Source organism: Sinocyclocheilus grahami, unplaced genomic scaffold, assembly GCF_001515645.1.
Source record: "Sinocyclocheilus grahami isolate Dianchi unplaced genomic scaffold, SAMN03320097.WGS_v1.1 scaffold200.1, whole genome shotgun sequence".
Lineage (NCBI taxonomy): Eukaryota > Metazoa > Chordata > Actinopteri > Cypriniformes > Cyprinidae > Sinocyclocheilus > Sinocyclocheilus grahami.
The window spans coordinates 1,045,252-1,067,807 of NW_015505379.1; the positions used below are offsets into that span (position 1 = coordinate 1,045,252).

At 39.1% G+C, this 22,556-nt stretch overlaps 1 protein-coding gene across 3 annotated transcripts in view; it reads right to left on the bottom strand.

Annotated features, from left to right (window-relative positions):
* LOC107595299 (insulin receptor substrate 1-B-like) overlaps positions 1 to 22,556 on the bottom strand; it is a 48,661-nt gene that overhangs the window by 11,209 nt on the left and 14,896 nt on the right. For all 3 annotated transcript variants that reach the window (XM_016285655.1, XM_016285656.1, XM_016285657.1), the window contains one exon: positions 10,115 to 13,492. In XM_016285655.1, coding sequence (XP_016141141.1) covers positions 10,115 to 13,492 — 3,378 coding nt within the window. The remainder of the gene's footprint in view (positions 1 to 10,114; positions 13,493 to 22,556) is intronic.

The window sequence follows — 22,556 nt, forward strand, 5'->3', positions numbered from 1 at the left end:
TAAGCTCTTTACACACAAGCCTATAGAGGCCAGATCCCATCTCTGGAGGGTGAGCACACGTTTGAGGAGGGCGATCATGGCCAAAGAGAGAATTGAGCAACTGAACTCTAAAACAGAATTAGAAACATTAAGCAATATCAAACATAGCAAAAGAACATAAAAAACTGCTCAAGTAGAAGAGTCACAATGTACTTTCTGCACAGGGATATTAATGTTCATAACAAAAAGTTCCAACCATATTGCTGAAAAAAACCTCCCTAAGATGGTTTGCTGGTTTTTGTTGGTTTCAAAGCCTGCCCGAGCTGGTCTTCCACTGACCTAGCTGCTCGCCCAGCTTTATCAGTTGACAAGTGCTCAAAACCCCTCAGAACAGAACAGACCAGCCTGATCGGGATGAGAGACTAGATAAGCATCTTAGGCTGTTAGCATTAATTTTGTGCACTTAAATGACACAAAATGAATGCTATGTTCACAGTCAAAGAAATTGTTTTAAAATGAATGTATCTTATTAAATGTTCAGAAAAAAAGAGTAATAGTGTATATAATAACTTCCCATGATTCATTTGATACAGAAGAGAAAGGAAAAACTGGGTTTAAAAAAAATGTAGTAATGTTTTTTTTAAATGACACTTATTGTGTAGGTGAGTATAATCTAATTAGTGCTCTTTTATAGACCTTTAAACCCACACTCAGACACACAAACACAAATAATCTAAGACCGGAAGTCTAAACAATGCTTTAAGCCATTTAACAAGATTAAGAAAACATAAAGAGAAGAGACCGTCAGAGAGGGTATGTGAGCTGATTTTCCAGCTCACTGCTGAAATCCCATTGACTGCTGAATCAAGTTTGTTCCTGCAAGAACACCTTTAATGGAAGAACAACCTTTGGTGCAAAATAGACCCACACACGCTACTGTTCAAAAATTTGTGGTCAGTAAGATTTTTTGAGTTTTTTTTTTGTTGAGTTTTTTAAAGGAAATTTATACTTTTATTCAGCGAGTATGCATTAAATTGACCAAAAGTGACAGTAAAGACAGCTACAATGTAAAAAAATTTTTTTTTTAATATAAAATATAAGTAAAATATAATTATAGTATAAAATATTACAGCTATTTAAAAAATATATATTTAAACTGCTTTTTAATATTTAAACTGCTGTTCTTTTGAACATTCTAATAATCAAATAATATTGAAAAAATATATATATATTAAGCAGCACAACTGCTGTCAAATGATAATAATACGATTTTTTTAGCAGCAAATCAGCATATTATAATGCTTTCTGATGGACCATGTGACACTGAAGACTGGATTAATGATGCTGAAAATTCAGCTTTGACATCACAGAAATCAATTACATTTTAAAATATATTCAAAAGGAAAACAACCATTTTAATTTGGAATATTTCACAATATTACAGTTTTTTTCTGTATTTTGCAGTAGTGTAGTGTACATACAATCTAGGAATAGGTCACAATCATCAGATTGTTTTACCTATATAGTTTTTATATGTTTAACTGTGGTGATTAAAGTATCATTCTTGCAGCTTTTAGATAGTTTGCACTGTAAAATTGCATGTGCTTTACATTTGCTGCAACAGCACTCACGTTAAAACCATTTATGCATTTTTTAAGGCAGTGTATCAAATGAATAAAGACTTAAATGCATTGTTTTCTATTCTGTTGCACTCTGTCTAGCTGTTGCAAGAATGTGTCTTATCTAAAATCCCTGGAAGAAACTTGTCTGATTGGGATCGTGTGAACCTGAAAACAGTATGATTATACAAGCTTCCTTAAGAGAGATTAGTCAACATCACTTCTTTTCCTTCATTCAACCCACCCAACAAGTCCATTTTTAATGTGTCCCTAATGCAAACACACGTCTACAACTGCAGCATGTAAGAGTTCTACTGTATTTTTTCACTCAGGGTGTGTGAAACTCAACAGAAGTGCTTACTGAACAATGCTATGACCTGAAGAGAGATATAACTAAGAAAAGACAAACAGCACTGAACACACACCCTAACATGGGCTGGAATGGGTAATGGGAGTGGGTCTTTCCATTTACCTTTAACCTGTGAAACTAGATCCGAAGAAGACTATGTTTACTCCAGTTTCAGCAAAAACACACACACACACACACACACACACACACATATGCTCAATGTTCTACACGCCCATAGGTTTTAGAGAGAGATGCAGTCATTGTCCTTCTAACGCACTCCTGTACATATAACATCAAGCCTAAATAGAAAGAGAGAGAAAAACGCCCTGACAGACCCGTGTGCCCTTATTCCTCCTTTCCTTTTCTTATCTGCCCATCGTTCTGTCTTGGCTGTCTCAGCTGACACCATCACTATCAATGGAATGAGCCCTGTCAGGTCTGAGATAAAGAGATTATTCACACACACACACAACACATACGCTCACACATGCACTTAATGGAAGTGTACTGAGATTATGATGATCGGTCGATTTGAAAATGTCAGCTGATTTAAAAACAACGCTCAAGACAGACGCTCTCACTATATCTTGCGATAATATTTCATATATTGTAAATTTACAATACATGTTTTTTTATTTAGCAGTCATGAATTAACACACAAGTTGTAACTCTAATTTAAATATACATTTCCTGGAGTAAAATTAACACTACCAAAGTTAGATTGAATTCCATAAATGTTAAATTAAAACTGCCAGCCAAGTTTGCTGTACAATTACTAGCCTTAAACAAATATTTTGTAACAAAACAAACTTGTTTTTGCAAGCATGTTAAATTTTAACAAAAATATAAATGCATTTCATTCTGACAAATATACAAATTATTTTCTTAAAAACACAATGAAATGTTTTTTGTGGTGAGGCCAGTGAAAATATTGGCAAAAAGAAATCTGAACTACTGACCCGATGAGGCCAGCAGAAATAATACTTGTTGTTAAGCCCTGAAATAAAAAAAAAGCGAGAGAGAGAGATTGCATAGATGGATGACAAAAGAAAATTAAAAAAATGAAAGATGAGGTGAAGAAAATTGCCAAAGGAAAAAAGTGGACAAAAATAGACAAGATGTTCTGAAACAAGCAATAAAACGGCAGTGAAACTTGAGCAAGAACTCTCTGTGAGGTCAGAGAGGAAGGCAAACCGAGGCATGGTCATATGCGTCTCTATGGCAACCATGTGTATCTCTGTTCCTTTGACGCAATAAAATGTCAGATCAAACTCGACAACACTCTAACTCCAGTTCTTTCTCTCTGGCTCCACATCGAAATACTGGCTCCTTACTGCCCGTGTCGTGAGTCATTGTTTGGCCTTGGTCTACGCTGTGCAATAGGAAATAAAATAGAATGAGTATCACATGGGTAAATACTGTAGGTAAAGTGCAACAGGACTTTCAAATGCATATTAAACTCTACAATATGCAATTGAACATCTTCCTACAGGGAAGGGTAAATATATGATATGATTCTTCCATGTGTGCACAGGTAGTTTCAATCGCTCATTCACTCAAATGTGAATTCTTGGTTGATGCAAGCGAGTAAATGGGCCTGTTGCACAAAATTATTGTGTTTTTGCATTACTGTAGTAGAAAACCTCAGGGCTCAGTTACCTGTGCAATTAAATCGGATGTGTTATTGACAGTTCAACTAACGTTAACAAATTTGCTCAGAAAGATTCTATTCAAACTGTTCATGCAATGCGACATATTTTGCATCAATGCATAAAGCTTGCATATCTAGAAGCCTTTGCAATTACATTACATTACACACAAACCATGCTGGGCACTTGTATAATACATTTACTGCCGGGCACGCATCCAGACACACACTTTGCACAATCTGTGTGTGCGGGTTTAAATTCTACCCTGTTCATTTTGTTCTGCTGCACACCCGGATGCTAAAAAACTGCAACTCTACAATCACTTCTGCTGAGTTAAGCAGGCCTGCTGGACAGACGAGCAGAGGCACAAAGCAGTCATGCGGGTGGAGCTGGGGAGGCCCGTAGCACCTACACTGTGGGTATAGCTGCAGGTGGAGCGGGGTCAGTATTACTGACAGATGTAGCGACATTGACGTAATCACTGTCTGAGCAGATGCAATAGTCCATATTACATAACCACATCACTGGAATAAAAACATATATATATATATATATATATATATATATATATATATATATATATATATATATATATATATATATATATATATATATATATATAGTAGAGTACAGTAGCAATTATTGATTTTAACAACGTGTTATTAAATATTGAAATTAACTAAAATTAATGAATGTTTAGAAGAATTTTCCATTGGCAGTTTATTTTGTTAACTAAGCGCATATGTGTGCAAAAGTGGGTTAGCATTAAATATTAAAATGTTATTCGCAGCAAACGGCCGAGGATATTACATACACACACACACAGACACCTGTGTGATGGTCTATAGACTGATGAGGGATAGCATTTTAGGTTTTGTAAGGCACATCAACAGTTCTTAAATCTAAATCCTTCGTCAGAATGTTCAGTCTCTAATCATTAAAACCCAAACATAACAGCTCCATTCATAGAGCTGGACAAGCAGCCACCAGATATACAGAAACACACACTTGCAGGCACACACAGACTCACACAGTTACCTGGACTGTAAGGAGATTTGAAGCTTTTGTCTTTTGAATTAGGATTGCTGAGCCCTTTCACTTCACTCACATGCACAAACAGCTAATTCAGTATTTAAATCTCAAGTGTGTCATTTCTGCACCAACTGTAGTAACAAACAAAATTATAATTTAATGTAATTTGTAATTTAGTGTAATTTATTCCTTTGATGGCACTGCTAAATTTTCATCATCATTACTTCAGTCTTCAGTGTCACATGATTCTTCAGAAGTCATTCTAATATGCTGATTTGCCCATTAAGAAACTTGTAATTATCAAGAAAACAGTTCTGATGCTTAACTTATATATATATTTTTAAATTATTTTATTAAAAGGTCTGTACTGTAACATTATACATGTCTTTTTTGTACTGTCATAATTAATGCATCCTTGCGGAATAAAAGTATTAATTGCGTCAAAAAAAAAAAAACATTTGGAATGGATGAAAAGGTTAAAAATGTTAAAACCATAGGGATAAAAAAAAAAAACTAAAGTTCTGGCTTCATTTACCCTCACCTCTATGAATTTCTTTTCTTCTGAACACAAAAACGATGTTAGGCAGAATGACAGCCTCAGTCATCATTCTTTTTCATTGAATGGAAAAGAGATGAGAGTGAATGGCGACTGAGGCTGTCAGTCCCTAACATTCTGTCTAACATCTCCTTTTGTGTTACACAGAAGAAAGAACGTCATACGGGTTTGGAACAACACAAGGGTGAATAAATTATGATTTTAACATAGAAAAAATACAGCACTTTAAAAAACCTCAAGTTCTAAAAGCCGTTATTCTACAGCCCACATCAACACTCAAATTCCCATTCACCTTGCTATTCAAATTTCAAAGTATTCAAATCTACAACTAACCCATATTTTCTCAGGCTATCGACGCTGATATCAGCACAGCCCTGAGGAAAAGAGCAGCTATAGAGCCCAGGTGTAGGCTTTTCTACAGAAACAGACACCTTTGTTCATCTCTCTCAGCTACATCTGTTCTACAAGGACATCCAATATTACCGTCCTACTTTCTGCCCTCCTGGACCAGTGCTACTTAACAACTATAGCTACAAAATATAGTACGTTTAGCTAAAATTAATCAGACTAACTATAAACCTAGGGCACCTCACAGAGTTCAGTGAAATCACAGTCATACAGTATATAATGAAATAAAATACAAAATTCCTCTTTCCGATGTGCAACAGCTTTTGCGTCAAAGCAGTTTTACAGCTGTCTGAGTAGCATATAATCCTATTCGGATTATTCAGTAGGAACTGCGTGTTCCAGAAGATCTGCTGGCGCATTCGCTTGTCCACTCTCCAACTCCACAGGGTTTGTTGGGACATGAAATCCTGTGGGACCATACATTACTCCACCCCATGGACGTGCATAAATAACCACAGATTACCTACATGTCAACTTTAATCCCTCTCTGTCTCTCTATGTCTTTCTTTCCATCTCCCTTTCTCTCATGTATATGCACACTTTCCGTCTCTCGCGTTCGCTTTCTGGCTGACCGCTATCAAACCAGCTACAACCAGATTTAGTCTTTCAGGACTACTGGGATTCTGGAGCTCTGATTCAGTCTTTACTGACTGAATATTATGACAGCTCTCAGTAATAATAAAGTAATCATTACAGACGCGATTATCAGTTATATCTAGGAACACAGTTCATGTATATGGGATGCTATAAATAAACTTGGAAAATGTTGACAGTGATAAACATACTGGTAAGAATTGAGTGAGTCAGTTGTAAGATTCAAAAACACAGCTGTGTTTGGCCATTCCATGCATTTATAGAATTTAGCTGAAGTATCACTGACAGTTTCCAATGCAGAACTGAGAGGAAAAAACATAGGCAGATTTCTGGATCAGTGTCTGGTGTGTAGTGTTAAGAATCAGTGATTGTGAAAGTGGTATTATAAGTTATTCAAAGGAATATTACATGCTCAATAGTAGAAGTTACGATAAATTGACAGCATTAGTGACATTATGCTGAAAATATATACACTATTGTTCAAAAGTGTGGGGTCAGTTTTTTTTAAAGAAATTAATACTTTTATTCAGCAAGGATTAAGCAAAATCGTTAATCTTAAAAATGTGATGCTTATAATTTTATAAATACATTTCGATTAATTCTCCTGTTGAGCTGTAAAGTTGTTTTCAGGTTTTAGGAATTACGCTGTCATGCCAACAAAATTGGGTGTTGTTGTGTGTTTACAAAGGTTTTTTTTTTTTGCAATAAAAACATCATGTTAATATGCATTGTTTACATTTTGTGGTCACATCTTTAAAAAAGCGAGTACTTTAACATATACGAATTGCCCCCTTATTGCCACTGTAATTGCCTCACCCTATTTCTGCATAAATTAATAAAATGAGGGACAGGTACACAAAATAGTTTGTGTTAATCAACATTATACCACATTTGTTGTTAACGTGTACTAAATCTATAAAATCGCTTTAAATATTCGGGCCTCTCAAAATCAGTATAGCCAGATGTGGTTGGGTGTGCATGCACTTTGTCAATGCAAAGCATAAATTAAGTCCAAGAGTAGCATTTACAAGTATGCATAGGTTTTAGGGCGCATGAGTGCACAACGGATGACATTCTTTGAATAAATAGATGTGTGTCTGAACGTGTGCAGACTGTGGTGGAAATATAAACTATGATCCAGTTAAGCAAAATCCCCATGAGTAGTAAAAAAAAGCAACTATTACCCAACAATATCAGTGTAGGAGACCGTTACAAAATTGCTGAAGAGTCTCTGTGTTGTATTATGTGGTTATGGGTGTTTGTGTGTGGGATTAAGAGATTCAAAAATTACCTCAGCTTCACTTCACCCATAACTCTCCATTTAGGTAAACGTTGTCTTGTGGTTATGATATGGATGAATGATCTTTCTCACTCTCTCTTGTTAACACACTGGCACAGTAGAGGAATTCACCTCCCTCTGTGTCAGTAGCTGCGCTGGTCTAAATCCACTGCTCTCTACAGCAGACTGAGATACACACGTGGCACTACCACACAGCAAGAAGAGAAGCCCTGCCAGAGCTTCAAACAGTCTCAGCATGTGTGTACGAGTATGTAGGTGTGTGTTTGAGAGACTTTAAGCTGCATATATTAAGCGGCTGCCTTGCTGATAAGAGGTTACGTTCCCTCTAATGCACAAACAAGAAAAAGACTCTTCTATATACCATCCTAAGTCAGAGACATTATATTTCTCAGGCATTCATCTGCCATTTCTTTCACCCTCAACTTTCTCTCCCACCACTTTCCTTTCATTTCTTCCAATATCGCAAACCTCTAATTCATCTCATTCTCTATTTTCTTTTCCTTGACTGCTAGTGGGAGTTTGGATGTGGCCTGTGAGATCCAATCAGGAGTTTAGCCAGGGAAACTGCTTTCCTCGTTGTTCCCCAAAAGCACAGAAACCCATAACAAATGAACCCAGAAATGTTCGTACGATTTCCTAAACTCCCACCAAACATGAAAACCTGATCCGACTCTAAGTTTCTCTCGACTGTCTCTCACTTTCTTTCCCTCTTCCCATTTTTTCTACATCTGCCATTCGCATACTGCCTGTCTGTATCTCACTTTCTCTCTTTCACTCCCATTGTGCCATCTCTTTCTCACCCTTGTACTATCTCTCCCTCCTCCTCTCAATTGCTTTAATCCTTTCTCAGATTGAAGGGGAAGGGGGGGGGGGGAATTCCCATACTACATTCTCTCCCAAAAAATCTATTTTTGTCTGTGCTCTCTTACTCTACTCGGACAGAAACGTTTTATTAAAACGCAAGGGAAAAAAACGGAGCAAGGGAGCGATGAGTTCAAGCCTACTGGAGCTGAAACACACATGCAAGGGCACAGACACACAAACACACACACACATACACCGCAGCCAGGGAGGAAAGCCACGAACAAAAGGATCATTTATTACATGAAGAAAAGGGAGGTTTGCGGTTTGTGACCACGTTGGGCCAGCGCAGTGTTGGCCCCTTCTCAACATTCACAGCCAGCTCGCCGCATTCCCCCCCAGCGCCGATGCCATGCTGTCCACTAACTGCAAAAGACTCACTCACCCCCTTAGTGCTTAATCTAGGCTAGTTTTCAATTCAACTCTACACTCTGTGATAATCTTATCATTTGATTTAAAAGCAGGCACCAAATCCAGGCCATCAACATTTTAGCAAGAAAATAAGAGAGCGATAGTCAGATCAGAGATTTCTACAAACAACCACTGTAAGCTTTCTCTTATTCCACAAGAGTCACTGTTTTCCTGCATAACATAAACTGAACACAAAGCTTCAGACATATGTGGTTAGCCTGCTCTGTCACTATTTGTACAAAAAGACAATTTATGCAAACATCCCATCACTGAATGGCAAACCCCGAATCTAGCCACAAACCCATTTGTGCATTTAAACGCACACAGTGGGAACTCAAAAAGACGGTAACTCAAACAGAATGAAAAGACTTTATTTAGCCATTTACCCGGTCATTGTAACCCATAACTATTGAGGACGCTTTAATGTTTAAGCTCAAAGATAAACACTGGAAATTTCTAAAATACATTTAAAATGGTAAATCAAATTTAGGATCCCAGGGAATGACAGAGGCGGCAGACAAAACCAATGGTTATGAGATTTGCGAAAGGGAACTTTCCATGGCTCTCTGATCAGTATGGTTGGCATTGTATTGCCTGACAGACAGGTGGCTCCTGTATCTAGAGGCACCAGGTGGATATGAATAAAGAATAAAAGTGAACCATGGCCTCATAAAATTTTGTTATGGAACAGGCTGTACTCTGTTTCCAGTGTATCATCACAACCTGTTATTGACTAAAGTGGAACTAAAGCTGAAATAAAAACAGTGTAAAAACAGCCACACAAGAAACCAGGCATAATTCTGTCACATTAATAGTTGCATTAATGGGGTGATAATATATTACAGTTGCGTATATAAGTTTGCATTCCCCTTGCAGAATCTCCAAGATGTTTTTCATTTATTAAAAATAAGAGCGATCATTAAAATAGCATTTTTATGTATTACTTTCCTCAATGATTAAGCCACTTCACACTATTTATTTTCATAATACACAAGACAAAATAATAACAGATTTTACACAAATTATCCTTTGAAAAAGTTGAAATGAAAAATGTTGTTTACTAAAAACCAAGGTGTGAACTTTTAAACAAGAAGGTTGTGTAAAATTTTATTTTTTGTCTTGTGAAAAATATCTTATGAAATATTCTGAAGAGCAGTGCTAAATAAAAAATAAGATTGATCTTTTCTGCAAGTGATTTATAACCTGAGGAGGCAAAAGGAATACTTATGCACTCAATTGTATGACATACAATATGTTCAGTTTGCTGAAAATATGATTGAAACTTAGACTGAATGCGAGATTCAGGATTTTATACTTTTTAGACTAAACTCATTTAGAGATTAGAGTTGATCTTACCTGTACCATCTTTGCTGCTACCTTGGTGTGTCCGTAGCTCCTCTGACTTGTAGAAGTCAATGCTAGCATACATGTTGAGGTTTGAAGCACTACCACCTGAACCTCCAGTTGCTACAGAGCCCCCTGCTGCTCCTCCACCCAGCACAGAGGAAAAGATACGGGCAACAGGTGTGTGGACAGTTGCTTGCCCATATGTGGCAGTATGGGAGCTTTCCTTGTTAGCCAGGTCCAAGTCTATGTAATTGAGGCCCTGTTCCATGGAGGATGTCTGTGAAACAGATAGACTGGGTAGTCCAGGATTGATGTACTGAGATGAGATGTCTGCTGAGCCACTGTTCCCTCGAAGCATACCCTCAAAACCATGCCGACGGGCTGTAACTTGGGTGTGATCAGGGAATGCAGAGGAAGATGTTGATGCAGAGCAAGAAAGAAGCGAGGAAGGAGCTTGAAATGTTTCAGAGCAGTGGCGTCGACGACCTTGTGGATCTGCTCTGATTACTTTAGCCCCGTGATCTGGGTTTGGGATTTTGGCAAGTGGAAAGTCTAGTCCTAGTCCCAAACCTAGGGCTGGAACTACTGACTCAGGCTGGCCTGGCAAAGAGGCTTTTGGTGATGTACAACTTAACGTGCTGCCTGAGTTCAGGCTAAAGGCCATCTTTGTGTAGTCTCCACAGGCTGGGGGTGAGTCTCCTGGCTTTGGTACTGATACCTGCCTGCTTTTTGTATGTCCCATCTCACTCTCTTCATCATCGTCATTTAGAACTGTCGATCTGTGCTCATCATAAGCTTCAGGGGCTGCTGCAGGTGTGACAGGAGGGGTGGGGAATGGTGGAAACCCAAGTGATGTGAGGGAGATGGGCGAGGGGGATGGTGAAACTCCTAGCTCCATATTGACATACTCAGAGGCAGTTGATGGAGGGATAGGGGTGGAGGAGATATGCGAGAAAGGCAAGAACCCAGCGACACAAGAGGTAGGCCTGGGTAAGTTGCGGTGGGTACTGGGTGGAAGAGAAGCATCTTGCCGAAATCCACTGGTTCCATTACCTCCTGCCTTTAGGTTCCTTTCACCCTTGAACTCAATACTGACATACTCCCCAGGGCTCTTTGGCTCAGGAGGAAGGTGTGTCTCACGGACTCTGGGTAAAGTGTTGGCTTTAGAGACATCCACAAACAGGCTAACAGGCCTGCCCCTCTGACCAGGATGTCCTTGCTTTACCATTCCAGACCCTTGCCTTTGCTGCAAGGATCCTTGCTCAACATCCTTTGCAGTAGTACATGTTGCTGCTCCTCCTGTCACTTTGACAGTCTTTTCTTCACCTTCACCTAGGCTCTCACTGCTAGCAGAACTGGAGGAGTATGAGGACGATGAAAGGGACAGATGTCGGCCAACAGGGGGTTCCTGATGCTTAGCCTTGCTATTAATAAGCCCCCTACCACCACCCAGACCTCTACCACCATTAACCAAATGCTTCCCTCTTCCTGGCCCTTCCCCAAAGTGTGTTGAAGTATTATGTTTGTAGGAGCGGGGTAGAGAATAGTAGGAATATACCATCTTAGGTGGAGGCTGCTGAGAATGCTGGTCAGATGGAGTGTGGGGCTCAGCTGGTGGCGGGGTACTACTGGCAGAGCGGGCGCTGATAGGTGACATATTCATGTAGTCACTGCCAGTTCGGCTGTCAGCACTGCTGCTGCCAATCCAGACAGTAGGGACCCCTCGTTGGTCTGGTGAACAGCTACTATTGGGAGACATCATCATGTAGCCATCTGTGCCAGAAGGTGGTGGACGGATCTGCCGTGGGGGTGAAATGCTATTATTGGGGGTCATGGCCATGTAGTCATCAGCAGATTTTGAGTCTGGATCTGAAACTGTTACTGAGAGGGAATGAAAAAGGGATACTGGGGGAGCTGTAACTCCTGGCAACATGGACATGTAGCCATTATCCATTGCTCCATTAGCTCCTCCAATGACATCAAGGACACCTGTTTCACTGCTACCAGCATCACCTTTAGGCTCCGCAGCTACCTCCAAGTAGCCTGTTGCACTTGCTGCCACTCCAGAATCCTGCTTTGATCCAAAGGATTCTCGGCTGGTGGTGGTGTGAGTCATAATTGCATAGTCATCCTCTTCAACAGTTTCTTCCCCAGCTCGATGGTGTGGTGCAAGTCTCTCTAAGGCCATGGGTGGTAGGGAGGCCCGCTTACTCATTATCCTGCGCTCTGCTTCACATTCTCTGCTAGAGGAGCGCCTCAGAACTCTCCTGGTTTGTGGCAATGCATTTTGGCCTGGCTGAGGTTTGGATGCTCCTCTCTGACTCATTAGGATGTAGTTGGATGCTTCATTCCCAACAGAATGCCCACCTGAGCTGCCTGCAGACTCTGCCTGCATTGTTGGGGTTAGCAGAGAATGCTCTCCAGGGCTGGAGCCGTATTCATCTGAGGAACCATAGTCGCTAAGAGAACCAGAGACAGAGGGCTGTCGGAGAGGTATTTGACTGTACATGTTACCATTACCACCCCCACCACTGCTGCTTGTCCCAGTTCCTACTGCACAAAACTCAGATCCATGTCCTGAGCCAGAAGGCAGGCTTGGTGCAGTTGAAGGAGCAGGGTTTGAGGTGGATCTCATTAGTGCATGCTGTGCTTTGACTGGGGTTGGTGCACGAATGGATGTTGATCTCAGTATAGGGGTATTAGAACATGACCCATTAGTCGTGGGATTTGAGCATGATTCAATCCCTCCAGTTGTTGCACCACCTCCATCATCAACTTTTCCACCATCATTGGATGTTCGAGTTCGGGGAAAGCTGTGGCGAGAAGTTGGAGAAGTGCTATTACATCCTCCGGTAGTCCCAGGTGGTTCAGTCCGTGGACGTCTTGTGAATCCAACCTGACTGGGTGGAGGATTGGGGTGATGCCGTCGAGATGGAACACTAATAGGATTTGATGCAGTGGTGCCACCTCCCGCACCAGCGGCAGCTGACTGAGACTTGCTACGTTGGCGAAACTCCTCACTCAGAGCCTTCATGGCTTCCAGCAGAGTCTCATGCATATTCTGTGCTACCACAGAGTCTTCCACTTGCATCCAAAACTCTCCAGGGCCAGTTACTGCAGAGCGACCCACCTCCACGAAGAAGTAGTTTTCAGAATGACCACAACGCCTCACATTCATCAGCTGGAGCACGACAGCGGCTGCATCAGAGTTCAGCTTGACAAAGTTGACTGTCTTTTCAGTCAGGCAGAGCCGGTAGATGCCAACAAGGTTCTTGGCTTGGCCCAGACCTTTAGGCCAAACTTTTACTTGCCAGACTTCCTTGAAGGCAGGACCAGGGGATGGTAATCCATAGTCTCCCCCATTTGCACTGTCACAGAGTGCTTTACCTAGAGAGAGGAAAAAAACCAAACATGTCAGTGTAACCTTACACCACAAGGTAAATTTAGCAATCCATCAAATAAACCGAAAGTAAGCACATCTTAAAGCAATAGTTTTTCCAAAAATGAAAATTCTGCCATTAATTACTCACCCTCATGTCGTTCCAAACCCGTAAGACCTTTGTTCATCTTCGGAACACAAATGAATATATTTTGATGAAATCTGAGAGCTTTCTGACCCTGCATAGACAGCATCAGAACTACCATGTTCAAAGCCCAGAAATGTAGGACATCGTTAAAATAGTCCAAATGACATCAGTGATTCAACTGTAACTTTATGAAGCTACAAGAACACTTTTTGTGTGCAAAGAAAACAAAAATAATGACTTTATTCAACAATTATTCTCTTCCACATCAGTCTCCACCACCATTCACGAGAGTACCACAATGCATGCGTGTGCATTCCTCTGCTTGACTGATACTGGAGATTGATGCAGAAGAGAAGAATGGTTGAATAAAGTTATTTTTGTTTTCTTTATGCATTAAAAAATTCTCATAGCTTCATAAAATTACGGTTGAACCACTGATGTCACATATACTATTTTAACGATGTTCTTACTACGTTTCTGGACTTTGAACGTGGTAGTTCTGTTGCGGTCTATGCAAGGTCAGAAAGCTCTCGGATTTCATCAGAAATATCTTAATTTGTGTTCCAAAAGTGAACAAATGTCTTACGGGTTTGGAATGACAAGAGGGTGAGTAATTAATGACAGAATTTTTGGGTGAACTATCCCTTTAAAGGGAACATCAGATAAAATGTTCACTTTTTTAACTTTTTTTGCTTTTAGTTAGGTTTCTGGCGTGTCTGCCAGCTCAGAAAAGCTGAAAAGAAAACACGCAGCCAGTTTGTTATGGGCTGTCTAAGTCTGAAACTGTCATCCAGCGAGCTGTTTCACTATGCAGCCGGCTTCTATGTAGATAGCTATTTATTTGAATAATTGAATAAGAAAGCCATGTATAGAGTCCAATTCACATGTCTTGTGTCGACACGCTCCACGGAAGAGATGGGTGTAGTGAGGTAGTGAGCATTATCATTTTAAGAGACGTGCACCAAAACGGGTAGCTGTGAACAGAGCTGTTTTTGACAAGGTAAAAAGGGTGTTGTTTTACATGTCCATTGAGGAATTTTAACCAAAGTATGTTACAGACATTTCATGAAGACCCTAAAGAATCATACCAACTTGTGGAAAATGGGCATTCGATGTCCCCTTAAATAAGGATGATTAAATAACAAAAGTCATGCATCATGTGTAAATAACTAATCTACAAATAACTAACAGTCTTTTTGTAATTCATGTTGTGCATCATGTAACACCAATGTGAATGTGACCAAAGGACATTTTAGTAAATATATACACTTAATTCTAGAAATGTCTGAGAAAGCAGAGCTTAATTTTTTTAAACTAGAAGTGGTTTGTTAGACAGTGCAAACAAGGAGGACAAAGGTCACTGATAAAGACTTAAGTCAATAGGCCATTACTAATACAACTTCAAATGAACACCTGATACTCATATGAGATGCACAATGAATCAACAGCCAACAGTCAATATTGCAGTGTATGCAATGCGTCCCATAGAGTAAATAAAATGGAACATTTGTGTCCTACAGAGACACATAAAGAATTATCAGCTGCAAAAGATGCATTTTAAAACAAAAACTCTGGAATAAGCACTTACTTATACTGCATGTTGGGCACACCAACAAGCTTGCCACACAAACTTTCCAAATCTGCAAACAGCCACAAAAACGCCCGACTGAACCCTTCTACCCCCAAACGCCACTCTTATGGAGCCTTTAGTGTTTTGAATATTGCACCTGCAAATATTTAAAACAGCTTGCATACTTCATATGATGCCGTAGGCAAGTCAGAGACAGGGCCTGTCTATTGTGATGTACGGTCATAAAGATATAAGATAAGGAATAATTTTATCAAATATCATACAAGCCTTTGATGGTTTTCAACTCAAATGTACAGTCATGGGTTGAAACTTTATGAGAATGTGGTAGGCAGTGTCAAACTTTCTCAAGTTCTACTTAATTTCTTTAGAAAAACCTTGACTTTGAGGCCATTAGTTTGGTTACTTCTCAATTTTTCTTACTAAGAAAGCATCCCATCTTTAATTCATCAACTCTCCTCTCTGCAGCCTATGTTCATCCGCATGAGGTGTTCACTGTTAGTAAAGGCTTTCTTTCTCTCACTCTCTATTAGTACAAATGCTGGCAAAGTTCTACAACCAACAGTTCTGTGAAAACACACAATATGCTCATAATCCTCTAGGAACTCATTCTTTAAGTCTGTTTCAAATTTGAAGGCTTTTCCTAATCTGCTATGGCTTGCCCTCCAAAACCTGCTTGCCGAAATCATTACTCTCTGGTCTTTGCATAAAATTTGTTTGCCTATAGTTTGGATAAATGTACCAACTGCATCAACACCCCACTATAAATAATGGAGCGAGATGAACTTCTCATTACTATACTATGCAAAATACTCTACCAATACTATATAATTCATATATTTGTGTTTATGACACTAAAAATAGTCAGTTTGTTAGTGTCCCAGCAAATAAGAAGAGAGAGGAAAAAAACCAAACATGTCAGTGTAACCTTACACCACAAGGTAAATTTAGCAATCCATCAAATAAACCGAAAGTAAGCACATCTTAAAGCAATAGTTTTTCCAAAAATGAAAATTCTGCCATTAATTACTCACCCTCATGTCGTTCCAAACCCGTAAGACCTTTGTTCATCTTCGGAACACAAATGAATATATTTTGATGAAATCTGAGAGCTTTCTGACCCTGCATAGACAGCATCAGAACTACCATGTTCAAAGCCCAGAAATGTAGGACATCGTTAAAATAGTCCAAATGACATCAGTGATTCAACTGTAACTTTATGAAGCTACAAGAACACTTTTTGTGTGCAAAGAAAACAAAAATAATGACTTTATTCAACAATTATTCTCTTCCACATCAGTCTCCACCACCATTCACGAGAGTACCACAATGCATGCGTGTGCATTCCTCTGCTTGACTGATACTGGAGATTGATGCAGAAGAGAAGAATGGTTGAATAAAGTTATTTTTGTTTTCTTTATGCATTAAAAAATTCTCATAGCTTCATAAAATTACGGTTGAACCACTGATGTCACATATACTATTTTAACGATGTTCTTACTACGTTTCTGGACTTTGAACGTGGTAGTTCTGTTGCGGTCTATGCAAGGTCAGAAAGCTCTCGGATTTCATCAGAAATATCTTAATTTGTGTTCCAAAAGTGAACAAATGTCTTACGGGTTTGGAATGACAAGAGGGTGAGTAATTAATGACAGAATTTTTGGGTGAACTATCCCTTTAAAGGGAACATCAGATAAAATGTTCACTTTTTTAACTTTTTTTGCTTTTAGTTAGGTTTCTGGCGTGTCTGCCAGCTCAGAAAAGCTGAAAAGAAAACACGCAGCCAGTTTGTTATGGGCTGTCTAAGTCTGAAACTGTCATCCAGCGAGCTGTTTCACTATGCAGCCGGCTTCTATGTAGATAGCTATTTATTTGAATAAGACCACCTCCAAGCCATGTATAGAGTCCAATTCACATGTCTTGTGTCGACACGCTCCACGGAAGAGATGGGTGTAGTGAGCAGTAGCTCATTATCATTTTAAGAGACGTGCACCAAAACGGGTAGCTGTGAACAGAGCTGTTTTTGACAAGGTAAAAAGGGTGTTGTTTTACATGTCCATTGAGGAATTTTAACCAAAGTATGTTACAGACATTTCATGAAGACCCTAAAGAATCATACCAACTTGTGGAAAATGGGCATTCGATGTCCCCTTAAATAAGGATGATTAAATAACAAAAGTCATGCATCATGTGTAAATAACTAATCTACAAATAACTAACAGTCTTTTTGTAATTCATGTTGTGCATCATGTAACACCAATGTGAATGTGACCAAAGGACATTTTAGTAAATATATACACTTAATTCTAGAAATGTCTGAGAAAGCAGAGCTTAATTTTTTTAAACTAGAAGTGGTTTGTTAGACAGTGCAAACAAGGAGGACAAAGGTCACTGATAAAGACTTAAGTCAATAGGCCATTACTAATACAACTTCAAATGAACACCTGATACTCATATGAGATGCACAATGAATCAACAGCCAACAGTCAATATTGCAGTGTATGCAATGCGTCCCATAGAGTAAATAAAATGGAACATTTGTGTCCTACAGAGACACATAAAGAATTATCAGCTGCAAAAGATGCATTTTAAAACAAAAACTCTGGAATAAGCACTTACTTATACTGCATGTTGGGCACACCAACAAGCTTGCCACACAAACTTTCCAAATCTGCAAACAGCCACAAAAACGCCCGACTGAACCCTTCTACCCCCAAACGCCACTCTTATGGAGCCTTTAGTGTTTTGAATATTGCACCTGCAAATATTTAAAACAGCTTGCATACTTCATATGATGCCGTAGGCAAGTCAGAGACAGGGCCTGTCTATTGTGATGTACGGTCATAAAGATATAAGATAAGGAATAATTTTATCAAATATCATACAAGCCTTTGATGGTTTTCAACTCAAATGTACAGTCATGGGTTGAAACTTTATGAGAATGTGGTAGGCAGTGTCAAACTTTCTCAAGTTCTACTTAATTTCTTTAGAAAAACCTTGACTTTGAGGCCATTAGTTTGGTTACTTCTCAATTTTTCTTACTAAGAAAGCATCCCATCTTTAATTCATCAACTCTCCTCTCTGCAGCCTATGTTCATCCGCATGAGGTGTTCACTGTTAGTAAAGGCTTTCTTTCTCTCACTCTCTATTAGTACAAATGCTGGCAAAGTTCTACAACCAACAGTTCTTCGGAACACAAATGAATATATTTTGATGAAATCTGAGAGCTTTCTGACCCTGCATAGACAGCATCAGAACTACCATGTTCAAAGCCCAGAAATGTAGGACATCGTTAAAATAGTCCAAATGACATCAGTGATTCAACTGTAACTTTATGAAGCTACAAGAACACTTTTTGTGTGCAAAGAAAACAAAAATAATGACTTTATTCAACAATTATTCTCTTCCACATCAGTCTCCACCACCATTCACGAGAGTACCACAATGCATGCGTGTGCATTCCTCTGCTTGACTGATACTGGAGATTGATGCAGAAGAGAAGAATGGTTGAATAAAGTTATTTTTGTTTTCTTTATGCATTAAAAAATTCTCATAGCTTCATAAAATTACGGTTGAACCACTGATGTCACATATACTATTTTAACGATGTTCTTACTACGTTTCTGGACTTTGAACGTGGTAGTTCTGTTGCGGTCTATGCAAGGTCAGAAAGCTCTCGGATTTCATCAGAAATATCTTAATTTGTGTTCCAAAAGTGAACAAATGTCTTACGGGTTTGGAATGACAAGAGGGTGAGTAATTAATGACAGAATTTTTGGGTGAACTATCCCTTTAAAGGGAACATCAGATAAAATGTTCACTTTTTTAACTTTTTTTGCTTTTAGTTAGGTTTCTGGCGTGTCTGCCAGCTCAGAAAAGCTGAAAAGAAAACACGCAGCCAGTTTGTTATGGGCTGTCTAAGTCTGAAACTGTCATCCAGCGAGCTGTTTCACTATGCAGCCGGCTTCTATGTAGATAGCTATTTATTTGAATAAGACCACCTCCAAGCCATGTATAGAGTCCAATTCACATGTCTTGTGTCGACACGCTCCACGGAAGAGATGGGTGTAGTGAGCAGTAGCTCATTATCATTTTAAGAGACGTGCACCAAAACGGGTAGCTGTGAACAGAGCTGTTTTTGACAAGGTAAAAAGGGTGTTGTTTTACATGTCCATTGAGGAATTTTAACCAAAGTATGTTACAGACATTTCATGAAGACCCTAAAGAATCATACCAACTTGTGGAAAATGGGCATTCGATGTCCCCTTAAATAAGGATGATTAAATAACAAAAGTCATGCATCATGTGTAAATAACTAATCTACAAATAACTAACAGTCTTTTTGTAATTCATGTTGTGCATCATGTAACACCAATGTGAATGTGACCAAAGGACATTTTAGTAAATATATACACTTAATTCTAGAAATGTCTGAGAAAGCAGAGCTTAATTTTTTTAAACTAGAAGTGGTTTGTTAGACAGTGCAAACAAGGAGGACAAAGGTCACTGATAAAGACTTAAGTCAATAGGCCATTACTAATACAACTTCAAATGAACACCTGATACTCATATGAGATGCACAATGAATCAACAGCCAACAGTCAATATTGCAGTGTATGCAATGCGTCCCATAGAGTAAATAAAATGGAACATTTGTGTCCTACAGAGACACATAAAGAATTATCAGCTGCAAAAGATGCATTTTAAAACAAAAACTCTGGAATAAGCACTTACTTATACTGCATGTTGGGCACACCAACAAGCTTGCCACACAAACTTTCCAAATCTGCAAACAGCCACAAAAACGCCCGACTGAACCCTTCTACCCCCAAACGCCACTCTTATGGAGCCTTTAGTGTTTTGAATATTGCACCTGCAAATATTTAAAACAGCTTGCATACTTCATATGATGCCGTAGGCAAGTCAGAGACAGGGCCTGTCTATTGTGATGTACGGTCATAAAGATATAAGATAAGGAATAATTTTATCAAATATCATACAAGCCTTTGATGGTTTTCAACTCAAATGTACAGTCATGGGTTGAAACTTTATGAGAATGTGGTAGGCAGTGTCAAACTTTCTCAAGTTCTACTTAATTTCTTTAGAAAAACCTTGACTTTGAGGCCATTAGTTTGGTTACTTCTCAATTTTTCTTACTAAGAAAGCATCCCATCTTTAATTCATCAACTCTCCTCTCTGCAGCCTATGTTCATCCGCATGAGGTGTTCACTGTTAGTAAAGGCTTTCTTTCTCTCACTCTCTATTAGTACAAATGCTGGCAAAGTTCTACAACCAACAGTTCTGTGAAAACACACAATATGCTCATAATCCTCTAGGAACTCATTCTTTAAGTCTGTTTCAAATTTGAAGGCTTTTCCTAATCTGCTATGGCTTGCCCTCCAAAACCTGCTTGCCGAAATCATTACTCTCTGGTCTTTGCATAAAATTTGTTTGCCTATAGTTTGGATAAATGTACCAACTGCATCAACACCCCACTATAAATAATGGAGCGAGATGAACTTCTCATTACTATACTATGCAAAATACTCTACCAATACTATATAATTCATATATTTGTGTTTATGACACTAAAAATAGTCAGTTTGTTAGTGTCCCAGCAAATAAGAGCATGTTAGAAAATGCATGAGTTCTTGAGTGCTTGTACATATTGCTTGGAAAAACACACTCTAATACACACACAAAAACACATAATTTTACCCAGTCTCTTGCTGTGAATCTGAACATCACAAATGCTTCCAACACAAATGAGAGAATTACAACCATATGCACAAAAAGCCCACCAAGCATGGTGAAGAAGGGACACCCTCCTCTGCTGTCTGACCAACATATCCGTTACCCTTTCCAGAATATTTCTGTTGTGGTCACAAAATTGCGTGTATTCTTTCTTCCACTCTTTCACTTAAACGGAAGAATGAGCAGCTTCCTTCAAAGGTGGTTTGCCCCACTCTATGTGTGTGTGATTTTATGTGATGTGGGCCTCCCCTGGATGCTTGTGTAAACTTAAGTGAGGCTGGTAGCCTGCATTAGATGAGTCATAGACAAAGCCGCACATGACTTTTTAATGACTATCCATACAAGATTCTCTCTTTGCCAGTCCTACGCTCTTGGACAATGCTTTCAGACACAGACACATCCAGTCTACTAAAAGCAAGAAAATTAGAGCAATGAAGAGGCTAATAGTAACAGAAATAAAGAGATTTTTGACATCTGGAAAACTCTGTTCTGGGTGTTCTAGGTGGTTGCTAAGTCATTTCCAGATGGTTTTTATGTTGTACTGGGTGATTACTAGATGGTTTCATGTTGAACAAGATCAAAAGAGCTCACCAGCAAGTCTCTATGATATTACTAGATATGGCTTGGGTCTCCTTCAATGCATGGCTTTTTCTTGACATAAGACCATGCTAAAAAGCCACCCCTCGTTCTTTCAAAGACTCCTTTCACAGCATGCTTGGTGTTCATAAGATCACTTACTTCAAAATTTGCACAAGCACCCACTACTTGAGGCTGGCTGTAGCCCATGTACCTTTGATCTCTTGAACTTAACATGCCATCCTGATGTAATCCCTCGCTTTGATATTGTGATAAATAAATCACATCTGAACACGATCAACATTTTAACAGCAATGATCTCATTGCTGAGCATGACATCTCCAAAAACATGGCAGCAGGGTTATACATAAATCAGCATTATACTAAAGCTTTCATGAGAAGAAAGATGTGTTTATGGAAAGACTTAAAATAGCTATTACGGTTAATGCGTCTGTATATCAAATGTTCCCTTTCATTCAGTTTTTATATGCAGAGACAACTTCAAGTCATTTGTAGGTTGAGCTTATGAGGAGTGTAAACACAATGGGACTGTGGTGCTTTGAAAACTGCTCTTTCTATTCGACATTTAGCTCAAGCAATGTTGGGAATTTTGGATGGGAATTTTTTTAAGCATAAAGTAAATTATTTTATAAATACGTAACAATGGTCAAACACAGACCAACGAAGCTTACAGTAGCTAAACATTCAGAGCACCTGCAAACCTCACACACACTCTCCCTTGCTCATACACAAAGGGAGGCAAGGCAAATATTCTTTCTTCATTTGAATCAAATTGCACTGCCCTTGGTTTCCCTCCGATTTTGCATGACTGGGTCATCTACCTTAGCTCTAGATCAGATTAAATACGCCCGTTAAATATGATCAGATTAATTATCCCCTTGTCCTGGTCTATCTCTCCTGTTATGGCAGTATTTCCCACATGCACACGTGCACACACACACACACACACACACACACACACACACACACACACACACACACACAC